The following is an 11,981-nucleotide window of genomic DNA, read 5'->3' on the forward strand; positions in this document are numbered from 1 at the left end:
GAATGGAAGGGAAAAATTGCTCTGAAAGAGGAAAGCCACCCTTAGCTGGAACCCAGTACAGCTTAAGGAGCAGCATCAGACATAAGGAAAGCCCCCAATGACACACTCTACCCAGTCAGTGCAGCCACAGAAGAGAAGGTGAATTCAATCCAAATGGTTATTTATTCTAAAACTGGTAGCTACCGTGCCTACATTTTTGCCAGAATGTTGTAATGAGAACAGGGGAGGAGAAAGTTACAGATGTAAACAATGACACAGTTACATTTTTTTAAAACGGTAAAACCCTTTTTTTACTGGCCACTTCCAAGAATGCTTTACAGGTTGTGCAAAAACATTTACAGGCTCCATGTGGTGGTTGTTTTTCTCACAAGCTTTTCCACCTACAACAGACGTCTGATAAAACACTAAACAAGTCTTCTAAGGAAAACAAGGCTAGGGATCCCTCCTGTTAATCCACATTTCCCCCCTTAACATTGTTTTTTTTTTTTCCATAATAAAAAGACAGACACAAACAAAACCCAGACATCTACTGTTGTTGCGAGTGATCTCTTGGACTAAACTGACAAGAACGTGGCAGTTTCACTCTCCACCCACCTAGAAAGAGCTTTTTATGAAAAGATGACTTTCCAGTGTCAAAAGTGAACAGCAAGTACCCCCCGCCCCCCAAAAAAACCCAAAGCGGCTTAAATTCTGTCCTTCCCCCTCCCCACCCTGAGGGCCTAGCATCCCCACACCGTGCTGTAGATTATAAAAAGATGCTATTTGCTGCAGGACTAAACATTTGAATAGGGCTGGCAGTTTCTGCCAGAGAGTCCATTTTCTGTTATAATCTTGCCCTCCCTAAGGGGAATCTCTTTGGGCTCCAGTTTTTATCTCCTTGCCCTGACACTATAAGCACTAAAGCTTTCTCGAACACTCTCCTTAATGGTAATAAAAAGTGGGTTACAGAAAACTTCAGGCAATCACTTCACCCACTGCCACACACAAACCCACAGAAGCAGCAGGTGTCCGAAGAAAGAGAGGATGTCACGGTGAGCAAGCAAACATATTGCCTACCAGCACCCATTCCAGCCTCTGGGTCAGAGGTCCTGGTGGAGCAGAAGGGAGTCCTAGACAGGTGATTAGAGGGCCAGAACCAGAGCCTGTGCACCCTCCTGGGCACGGCAGTAACCGTGGGAGAGGGAAAGGAGATCGAATCTCAGCACAAAATTTTCAGCAGAGGACTGCCCAGGTAAGGAAGTGGAAGTGAAGTGTTTTCTGGTAGCACAACCTGGGAGTCCCCTCCCAGGAAGTACAGCAATGTGAGGTGTTCGCTGAGTAAGCTCTTGGCTGATGCAATGCTGAGCAGGAAGGTGAATGAAAACTGAAGCTCAGTATCCAAAGAGCATTCCCCCATCCCACCCATATTCTTGAACCAGCGACCTGAAGCTGTCAAGAACTAGGAGGGTGTCGGTAAAGTTACTATCCCAACTGAAGTCTCTTGGCTAGATGTCTCTCTGGGCCACGCAGGGAAGATGCCTCAGGAGGAATCCTGTTGCCACAAGTCAGGAAAGGGTGCTCCTGTGCATGCACACGCTCACATTCACGCTCTTCCCAAGTTCCGGCAGCCCCACTGAGCTGCCTCCCACCCCCCCACCCTCCCCTTTTCTAGTCACTCTCTACCTGTGTATCAAAAAAGCCAGCACGGCCCTGGCCCTCCACACTGTATAAAATAGTCACTATTCTCAGCACCTGGGCCCAGTAGCCCACACCACAGGATTCACCTATATACATATCCTGCTGCAGTGAAAAGAATCCTGCTTCGTTTCTGTGTGAGCTGAAACCCTGAGAAACGTTCCTTCTCTAGAACTAGAAGAGGACAGATTCTCTAACAGAGATGATTTCAGAGACTTCCCGCCTGTCTCAGCCTTGGAAGACAAGAGAGCAGAGACCGGCAGATCACCATCTTCAGACTGGGGGCTGTAATCCCAACTCTTCTTCCAGATTTTATGGAAATCCATAAACGGGTACAGAGAGGCTACAAACTATTCTACTCTCCAGTCACCAACAGTCCCCATGCCTCCCTGGCCTGGGGATCCTATATAATAGAACCACCCAATTGGTAGCTTGGCCTTGGCCGAACAGCACAGAGGCACAGGCACGTGGAGATAGGGACACTATGGCCTCCCAGCCCACCGGACCAGATATCCCGAGAGGGAAAGGTCGGTAAAGAAAATACAAACGGTTAGTTGGTGCAAGTGATTGATAAGAGCCAATCGTTTATTTTCACTGCCCCAGTCACAAGCTTGCCCTCTGCCCCGCTCCTGCCTGCTGTGGAGAGTGGGCACCCTCGAACGCTTCCCACCCTCTCCGCATCACCTCACCATCACTCTCCCTTACTCAGCTGCCAGTCCAGCTGCCTTAGAATATCAGAAGGGTGACATATTCAGTTCTTTTCCTGTCCGACTGCAGGGTATATAGGACAGGCAGCCCTAAGTGCTGCTTTCTGAGCAAATGGTTTTTTTTTTGATTACAAATATCTAACTAGGTTTGAAATGTTTTATAGAATAAGACAATATTCTTTTCAACAAACTTTAAAAAAAATGTACAGTTTTGTTGTTTGTTTCCACCTCCCCCCTCCCCCACCCCTGCTTGCGCACCCTCCCCCCACCGCCCCTCCCCGGCAGCTCAGCCCCACCCCGACAGCCCCTGTTTTCCTTGGTTGTGTTTTGAGGGGTGCTTGGCACCCCCAGAGATTCAGCTTCGTGGCTGACAGGCGACAATGGCAGGGGCTTCACCGATACCCTTGGTAACCGTAGTAGTTCCTGTAATATCGGTCTCTGTCCTGGGGATGGTGGTAGTAGTAATTCTGCCACTAGAAGAGAGGGGAGACCCTGTCACGTGGAGCCACATCGGGCTGAGGACAGAGAGGCACAATACTCCTCCCCCTGTCCTGCCCGCCCCTTCATCTCTCCATTCCCAGATGATACTTACATCCCGGGTATACTGGTGTCTGTAATAGTCTCTGTATCTGTTGTACTCATAATCTCGCCCATAGAATCGATCGTAGTCTCCCCTGTACCGATCGTAGAAGTTACGGTAACCCTGAGAAAAGGAGAGAGGAGTGAAGATGCATGGGTCTGTAGCATCACAATCCACTGCTATCCCCCATCTTAAATGAGATATATCTTTGCTTCGTATTATATACAGGTTTCATCTTCCCAGGATAAATTCTGCCAGATGAACAAATTAAACAGGCAAAACCCTAAGCCCTGAGGAAACAGCCCAAACCACTCTGCTCCCCAAAGCCAACAGGAATGGCTGTCACGGCCCAGAGGGAGGAGCAGAAGGAGAGCTGCACTCACCCCTCTGTTTCCAGACTGCCCCCAGCACTGCTGCCCGTAGGCCCGGTTGTCGTAGCCTCGGCGCTGCCCGCCCACTGGAAGAGAAATGGAGAGCGCGCTCAGACAGCTGGCATGGGGTCCTGGCTCCACATCTGAGTGGAAATCAAAAAGTCGGAGCCAAAGGCAATTCTGGGGGAATAGGAGGCCTGCTTCTGTCAGGCTCACACAATGTTAATTAAAGCACCAGCCAGGATCTTTTAAAAAGTCTGAGGGGGGAAGGCAGAGGAATAGAGACATAAGAAAAACTAAGCCACCTTGGTTTCACTTTTTGAAGCTCCCCAATTCCTGCAAAACATTTAAGATGGCAAAGGACACATGGCAGAGTTAGAAACACGAGTGAAACTGCCACTCGTGGAGGTGCAGACTTTCAGCCCTGGAAGGGATCTTGGGTATCACGCAGCCCAAACCCATTTTACACAACTGAACAAAGTCTAAATGTCAAGCTCTTCCAAAGCAGGAACTGCTTGTATTTCCAGGGCCTAGCACATAGCAAACACTCAAAAAATTTTTTGCTGACTTACACTTAAAATTACACACACACACACACACACACACACATTTGAATGCACACTGTGGGAAGGGGATCAAGGGAGTTAATTGACAAAACTAGATAATTGAGAGAGGAAATTAATTCCACTAATAAGCTAACTTACTTCATAATCCCCCAAATTACTGAATAATGCATTCACTTTCTGATCTACATAGCTGGGTTGACCCAGTAGACAAAGAAAAAAAGAATCCTGCACAAATCCTTCAGATAAACTACAAGCATGAAGGGGGAATCCATATGTAAAAATGAAAACTGATAAATGTGCAGGTTCAAGCACTGCTCTTCAAGGAAACAAATACTTTTGTTGAAAAATAACTACCTTTTGTTTCGATTATGGGAAAAGCACAAGAAGCTAGGAGTAAAGGACACAGGAAGAAATAAGCTCCATAAAGGGATGTCCTTAATGTTGGTGGCCCGATGTGGTTGCCTGGCCTTTCCTGTGGGTCCAGCTGCACTTCACACAGAGAACAGACTGAGGCTGGGGCTGGCAGGTCCCCAGGACTTACCGTAGCCTTGGCCTCGGCTTCGGTTCTGCCGGTTACGCTTGTTTCGATTGTTCCGGCGGTTTGTCCGCTTCTCAGAGGGGGGCAGCAGCTTCCTTGCCTCCTCCTTGTATTTAGTGACAATGGGCTGAGCTTCCTCCTTCTCCAGCTCCCCATATGTCACCTCATCCATATAGTCGCATTTTTCAGGCAGAGAGAAGTTGGCTACAAGAGTAAGAGAGAAGCTCTGTGAGCCTCCAACTGCAAAAACGGGTAATATCTCATAACGAAAACTCCACTACAGCAAGAACAAGATTTTCTAAGCCTCATCTATAAATGCACAAAAATGTGCTCGGTTCACTCTACAAGTTTCTCGCTAACTGCAGCAGCCCCAAAGGGCTATCTGCAAACTGTAGATTTACAAGTTCTCAAGTGATCCATAATAAATTAAGAGTGAACTGGGTTAAGGTTCCTTATCAGGACAGAAGCAGGCAGCCAGAGGGTAAAAGTAACTGAGAAAGTTTTGGTGTAGTTAGATAAGAAATACACTTTTAAAAGAGACTCAAGAAGAAACTGACCAAGCCTGAAGGCACTTACTCATCCATTTGAGGAGAACAGGAAGCAAGAGTACAGGGGTCTCACTAACCACCTGTGTGGGATGGGCCAGCACCAGTCTCTGGACATCAAGTTCAGAGGCTGAGTCCCCATGGAACTCAGTTCAATGAGGTGCTCTTGATTGATAAGTGAATCCAATTAGCCCTTAGTTTCATAAAACTGAACTAAATTCCTCCAAGTGCCCCCAAATCAGTTATGGACTGGTCTAGTTCATTCTGAGTAAACTTGAGCTCTTTAGTGTAAAACCAGCTCCCACGCCCAGGCATTATCAGAATTCAAAGAGCCAATAGCTGACGGCTCTGGGTGGGATGCCAGGAGCTGAAGGCAGCATGGGGAAAGACCAAACTCAGAGGTGAAGAGCAGAACTCCAGCTCAATAAAGAAGGTTAATATTGCCTTCCAGGGAACCTTGCTGTAAGGCTTTATACGGCACATACCAAAAATCAACACCAACAAACAACAAAAGTAAAAAACAAAACAAGCCTAATGTGATATAGAAATCAAAACATACTGTTGAGATCATTCACTCCAACCTCTACCATTTCCATCTGAACCATCAGAATGTTCCATCTCTAGAATATAAATTCAATGAAGGCAGAGCTTCATTTCATTCATTCTTTCCCTAGGTCTAGAACTGTACTGGACAAATAGCAGACACTCCTAAGTATTTACTGAATGAATAACTGACTCACTCTGCCTTGGGTTTTGATTATCCTGTGACCTATCACCATTTTTTTTTTTTTGTATTTTATCAGAATGAATCAAGGGGTTATTGCTTCACCATTCATTCTGCTCATTCATTAATCCACAAGTGATCACATTCATTAATTTATTCCTCAGATTTATACTTTACACATGTGAAGAATGCTCCAGGTGCTAAGAGGCCCTAGGGAGGTGTGCATGGACCAAGGCCAGGATCTCTAACTCGTAGAGGTTAGCCCACCTTTCATCTCCAGCATTATAGACTCAGGCACATCATCTCCCTCCACTTCCTTCCTCAGCTCCAGCCTCTTCTTCCAGTCCTCCTCATTAGGGACAACCACCACCACTTTCCGGGAGAAAGTCTTAAACAGTAACAGCTTCCGCCGTTGGCCAGAGTTGTACACATTACACTAGGGACAGGAGAAGTAATAGATGTTTTAGGAGTAAAAGTTAAATTCAACCAACACTTACTGAGAATCCTTCACAAGTGAGGCACTAGATTAAGAGGACTATTTATACAGTCTCTGAATTCTTCAAAAGCTACATGATGTTATCCTGTTTTACCCAACACGAAACTTGAGAGTCAGAGAGACCAAGACTTGTCCAAGGTCACAGACCTAGTAAGTGGTGGAGTCATGAATCCAAAGCTACAACACTCGATCACCTCTATAGTGTGTTTTACAGCCTGGGTCCAAATACTCTCTTGTAAAAACACTGAGAAGTGTATCTCTCAATCCAAAAAAACATTACAACCATAATTCTTGGTTATAACTGGGTAACCTGATTCTGTTCCTTAATTTAGTCTTTATATATGCACCTTATTTTGACTCTGAACAATTTTATCAAATACCAAAATAAAATGGATACCAAATCTTTTATCTTTGGGAATATTGTTAAATTAGATTTCTTTTGAATTTCTGAACAATACCTGATCAAGAATGAAGTTCCTCTTTGTCCGGGAAGCAATCTGGACCAGCTTACTAAGGCACTGGGAGGCTTGCTGAACTAAAAGGTCTCGGCTTTTGGGATCCATCTCTGGCTCCTCGAGCCCCTTCATCTGATGAGTTTAAGAGGAAGAGAAACACAAGAAATTACAAAGTAAGTTAAAGCCCAAGAGTCACTGGTAAACGCCACCAATGCCACCATATCGGTTCACTGCCATTCCTTAGAGCTGTGAATGCTGTCCATTTCCTACAGGACTTATTTCCAGTCTCAATCTGGATATACCTGAAACACCCCAGGCTTTACCAGCTTTCAGAAATCTGATAACACAGCAAAGGAAAAGAAAACAAAAAACCAAAAACTCATTTCTTTATTTGTGGGGCCCCTGATCTCAGACACCTGAAAGATTCAACTCCATTGGGAAAAGATTATATAAGTTTCTTGGTATTTAAAAGCGAACACCAGAGTGATTTATCCCCTCCCACCAACTCACCCTCATTTGATTGAGCACAGTCTCAGCTCCCAGGACATTGTATCTTTTCTCAGGGTTTTCTTTTGCATATTTCAGTGCCCACTGGGTCTTTCCAGATGCAGGGAGTCCCACCATCAGAATCACCTGCAAGTAAACAGAACCAGGAATGCTATAAAAACAAACAACCAACCTGAGGGGAATGTTTACAAAGCCCAACTTCAGAACATCCTCCCCAGCTCCCAGTTGGGCAAAGCTTTAGCAGAAAAGTGACCAACCAAGCATGAGCACCAAGGTTCTGCACCCTCTCTGGCATACCTCACACTCCTCTATGGTCTTGGGAGGGACTGCAGTGCGCACGCGCTCCTCAACAGGCACGGCATGAATGAACACAAACTCTTCTGGTGGTGGGAAGAAGGGCTCCTCCTTCTGACCAAAATTTAATTCTACAACACAATTTTTGCAGAGGACATGGGGTAGAAGGGCCCGATCTGCTAGGGATTCCTTGCTGATACGGAATGCCACACCGAGGTCTTCTCCATTCTTGGAAAAGGAAAGTTCTACTTCTTCGGCCTCAAAATTCTACAACAAAAGACAAGAGCATTTATGGGCACACAGGCCTTGCAGTTGATTAATCTCGCAGTTCAATCTTTTTCCCCCAACTTCAATTGCTACACAACTATGCAAGCAACGCATCAACTGCAGAAGAGACGCAGCTGATGGGAAGCAAAGGATCTCCAGGGCCCTCCATCCACTCTTTGCTACAAACCCACAACTTTCAGGAGCACTTACAGCAAAGCATCCAATGACATCATTCTCCCCAAAAGTCTGGCCAAATTCCTCAAACTGCCCATTCTCTGCCTTGAGTCCTCGTCCATCAAAACCATAAGAGAATTCATCCTCACCTAGAAAAATCAGCAAATTAGTTTACCTACACTCAAACTTCTCACAGAGCAGCAAACACAAACATGATTAAGTTAAAGGTAACTTTACCAAGCTGTGGATGCGAAAAATCAACAGACCATCCAACTCGAAGGAGAGAAACCTCTGTGCAGCCTTCTTTCATTGGGAGATTCTGGGTTACCTGGACAAGTCAGAAAAGGAACTTTTCAGATACTCTGACCAACTCAAGCAAAGTCTGAGTTATGAAAACAAAATTTTGATACAAACCAAAAACAACTATCACAACTCAGTGTCAGAAAAACAACCGTCAATGAACGTAAACCAAAGTCATGAGGGTTAATTCCTTGGTTACTAGAGCTAAGGTCATCTTTCAAGTATGGTACCTTTCTCTGATAAAATACTGGTGGCTGCAAGTCCAGTATAGAGTAGTTTAATGACTAATTTAATAAATGAATGGTCCTAATGGTAGTGTACACACTACCTTGGCCTCAAAGCAGACTTTCCCCTTTGTCACTCCATAAGTACTTCTGGCCCCAGACCAAAGGGTGGGGAACTTCTCTGAGAAAAGTGGCTGTCCTCCATAGCGGTCTTTGCTGACTTGAAAATGGAGATCGGAGGTATCTGTTAAGAAAGAAGCAATCTTTTTACTCCAATGGAACACAAAGGTACCCAGTTCTCAAGCATGGATACAAAATCTAAATCTCTTAAAAGCTGCAGGCCAGGAAGTTTTTAATCCCCAAAATCTCTTTTGATTGGTTAAAAACCCCAACCTGTCTGCCTTATACATACACGTGTCCAGGTTCACAAGAGTGTGATCCTCTTCCTCGTCTTTCACCTCTTCTTCTGGGGGTGGTGGAGACTTTGAGCTACATGTATGAGAGAAAAGCAAATATAATGTAACCAAAGTCCTTTAATTCGAGAGGTGTCTGCATGACTTTAGGTCTGTTAAACTACCAGTGAATATACAATTCCAGCAGGCAGCTTCTTTCAGCAAATGAGAAAAGGGCAATGGAAGCATTCAGGGTAGATTCGATCAAAGACTTAGGCCTATAAGAACCTATTTCATTTTTAATCCACCCCCTTTCTCCAGACTCTCCAGTCAACCTCAGGTATACCAAAATTGGAGCAGAGACTGCCTTCAATGAAAGGGACTGTTTCCCTCACCGGCTGTGGTAGGCCTCCTCTCGGAATTCATAGTAAGCTCGGCCATGTTCATCCTTCTCATCCCGCTGTCTCTTTACCCCCCGCCGCTCACCATCTGAGCCTGCTGGTTTTGACTTTTCACTATCTTGGTCATCTCCTACAAAAATGAGGGAAAGAAAATCAGCAGTTTTCATACTGGAGTGTAGAATAAGCTCAGAACCAACAGAAACTAAAGGAGGACTGGCATATCTGTCTAATCAGAAGAGCCAGGTTATCCCCACTGCATCCACAGAATGTTTTATTTCCAAAGATTATTTTTCTGTCATTGGATGGGATTATTATTTTTTTTTTTTTTTAAAAAAAGGACATTATGGGCTAATTTCAGTCAAAAAGTATACTGAAAGTTAGCCAATTTTTGCATTCTAAATTTATCTGCTTAAATCAGGTCAAACTTGCAGATTTTCCCACTTACATGACATAAAAGAAACATGCCATAAGTTTTTTTAAAACTTCATTGCTTAACTTTGATTCTTGACTATCAGATTTGGATTTAAGCTAGAGACTTAATATATATTTTTCAACACTTTCCCAGTGTTGTGGTACAGAAGCCTCATTTTGTTTCTTTCTTTCTTTTTTGAAGAGTTTGACTTTCCACCTTTAAAATGCACAGCCATACACAGCTTTACTTACATAGCAAATGAACTCTGGCACTTTATACAGAGCTCTTACCATAGATTTTTACTGAAACTTGCAAGAACAAACCATTAAGTCACAAGAGAGCCATAAATAATACTGCATCTTTACCTCACATAATTTGGGGCAGAAAGGTGTTGTCATATATTTAGTAACATTTTTTACAAGAGAAAAAAAAAAACAACAGAATTTTTCCTTGGACTTCTGTGGTTTGCAACACTAACACTAAAGGTTTTTTTTGTAATAACCTCTCTAAAGAAGTTCTTTATCTCTCGAGCTTTTTTACCTGCTCTTTGGGGGTACACATTAAGACAAAGATTATGTAATGGGATTTTTGTTCCAGGACATAGTACAAGCTGCAAGTTGCATGCGACTGTTGTAGAATGGGTTCCAACTATACCATCATACCCAGCAGCAGCCTAAAAACTGCATTATAAAAGGAACTAAAAAGCAAGCCACTTCATAGTAAGAATGGGAAGCAGCTCTAGTTTTCCTCCCACTCTGACAGATAGTTATGGATCAGCTGTAATCATCCAATCACTTAAAAGGAAGTGAGGAAGGTCACTAACTCCCTGGGGCACCTCTATACATTCTCTTCCACAAGGTTATTCAATGGACCCTCCAACACCCCAATCATTTCAATTCAAGAAATCAGGGACCCAAAATGTAAAAGGCTAGCTAAGTGTATAGTAAACATACAAATTTGCCCTTCGATATCCACTCAAATGAAAGATTAAATTTTAATCATAATTCAGGCAAGGTAAAACCCCTAGCCAAGTAACGTTACCTAACTTATTCTAAATGTTCTAGATTAAGATGTTCTCTTTCGTAGTTAACCATTAAACTCGACACCCTCACACTGCAATCTACTTGAAGCAAGCTACTGCTGCAAAAGCAGGAACAAGGTTAGATTTCCAGATTTTCGGCGTAGCTCAAACTCTAGTAATGAGCTTTTGATGGGGCGAACTCTTGACGAACTTAGCTTATTGCTTAATTTTATGGCGAAAAAGTAAACAGTCCCGTGGCCCAAAGGCCGAAGCCTCCAACAGTCGGTCTGGCTGTCCATGTAATCAACAATTCCTCAGCACATTCCCGGTTTAGGAAAAGATAACCAGCACCGCGGGAGGCTGCTCCAACAGGTAGCTCGTAAGCAGTTCGCATGGGAAACCGCTTTATTTCCATTCACTACCACCAAGTAAGCAATCAAGTTAGGAAGGAACCTCCCTCCTGCAAAGAGTGGGGCCACCAGAGGTAGACAAACCCTCCGGAAAGGAGGAGAGAGGACGAAAACCACCTCCCCTGGGGAGTCCCGGCAAACGGCGATGGGAATCTGGACCCCGCGGTGCAGGGCTCGGTGCTGGGTCAGGGGCGCACCCGGCAGGTTGGAGCCCGGCTCCGCTGCCAGCTCCTCACCCTGTTCCTCTGCGGCCTTGTCACCCGGCGCCTCGGATCCCGGCGTCTCGTCCCCGCTCCGCTCCTCCGGTTCATCTTCCTCCCCCTTGCCGGTGCCCTGCTCTTCGCCACCGTTTACCCCACCTGACTCGGCTGTGGCCTCCTCCGCCGCTTTCTCGGAAGCATCGGGCTCCGCCTCGGCCTCCACGGCTGCCGCCTCTGGGGGCTCCGGCGGCGGCTGCGCGGCCTGGCCCGAGGCCTGGGCAGGGGGTGGCTCTTCGTCCTCGTCCTCAAGCAGCGCCTCCTCGTCCTCCTCCTCCTCCTCTTCGTCCTCCTCCTCGTCCCCACCCGGGCCGCCGCCCGACGCGGCCACAGGCCGAGGCTCCGCCTTGCAGGCCCCGCCGGGCCCGGCCCCGCCACCGCCGGCCTCGTCCTCGAGCATCTCAGCGTCCAGCGCCTCCTGCAGCCGCTGCGCCAGATCCACTTTGAGGCCGCGCGAGTCCAAGCCGCGCCGCTGCAGCTCCGACCGCAGCTCGGTCACTTTCAGCCGCTTCACCTCCATCGCCGCCGCCTCCTCCGCCTCCCGCCACCTCCTCCCCTGCGAACCGTCGACCGAGCCCGACTGCGCAGGCGCCGCCTCCGCCTCACGCGCCAGCACGGAGCCCGCGAGAGCGAGCGCACGCACGCACGCACGCAGGCAGGCAGGCT

The 11,981-nt window shown here is 46.2% G+C and overlaps 1 protein-coding gene across 1 annotated transcript; it reads right to left on the reverse strand.

Annotated features, from left to right (window-relative positions):
• Positions 1-143: 143 nt before the first annotated feature.
• Positions 144-11,885, reverse strand: HNRNPUL2 (heterogeneous nuclear ribonucleoprotein U like 2). Its single transcript, XM_061406668.1, has 14 exons — positions 11,295-11,885; positions 9,210-9,345; positions 8,835-8,911; positions 8,527-8,666; positions 8,136-8,226; positions 7,935-8,047; positions 7,461-7,724; positions 7,167-7,289; positions 6,660-6,788; positions 5,973-6,141; positions 4,440-4,640; positions 3,345-3,418; positions 2,974-3,084; positions 144-2,854 (listed from the first exon to the last, which is right to left on the reverse strand). The coding sequence occupies exons 1-14, from the start codon at positions 11,833-11,835 to the stop codon at positions 2,774-2,776; spliced, it is 2,250 nt and encodes a 749-aa protein (XP_061262652.1). The 5' UTR covers positions 11,836-11,885; the 3' UTR covers positions 144-2,773.
• Between the last annotated feature and the right edge of the window lie 96 nt (positions 11,886-11,981).

Source organism: Bos javanicus, chromosome 29 (assembly GCF_032452875.1).
Source record: "Bos javanicus breed banteng chromosome 29, ARS-OSU_banteng_1.0, whole genome shotgun sequence".
Lineage (NCBI taxonomy): Eukaryota > Metazoa > Chordata > Mammalia > Artiodactyla > Bovidae > Bos > Bos javanicus.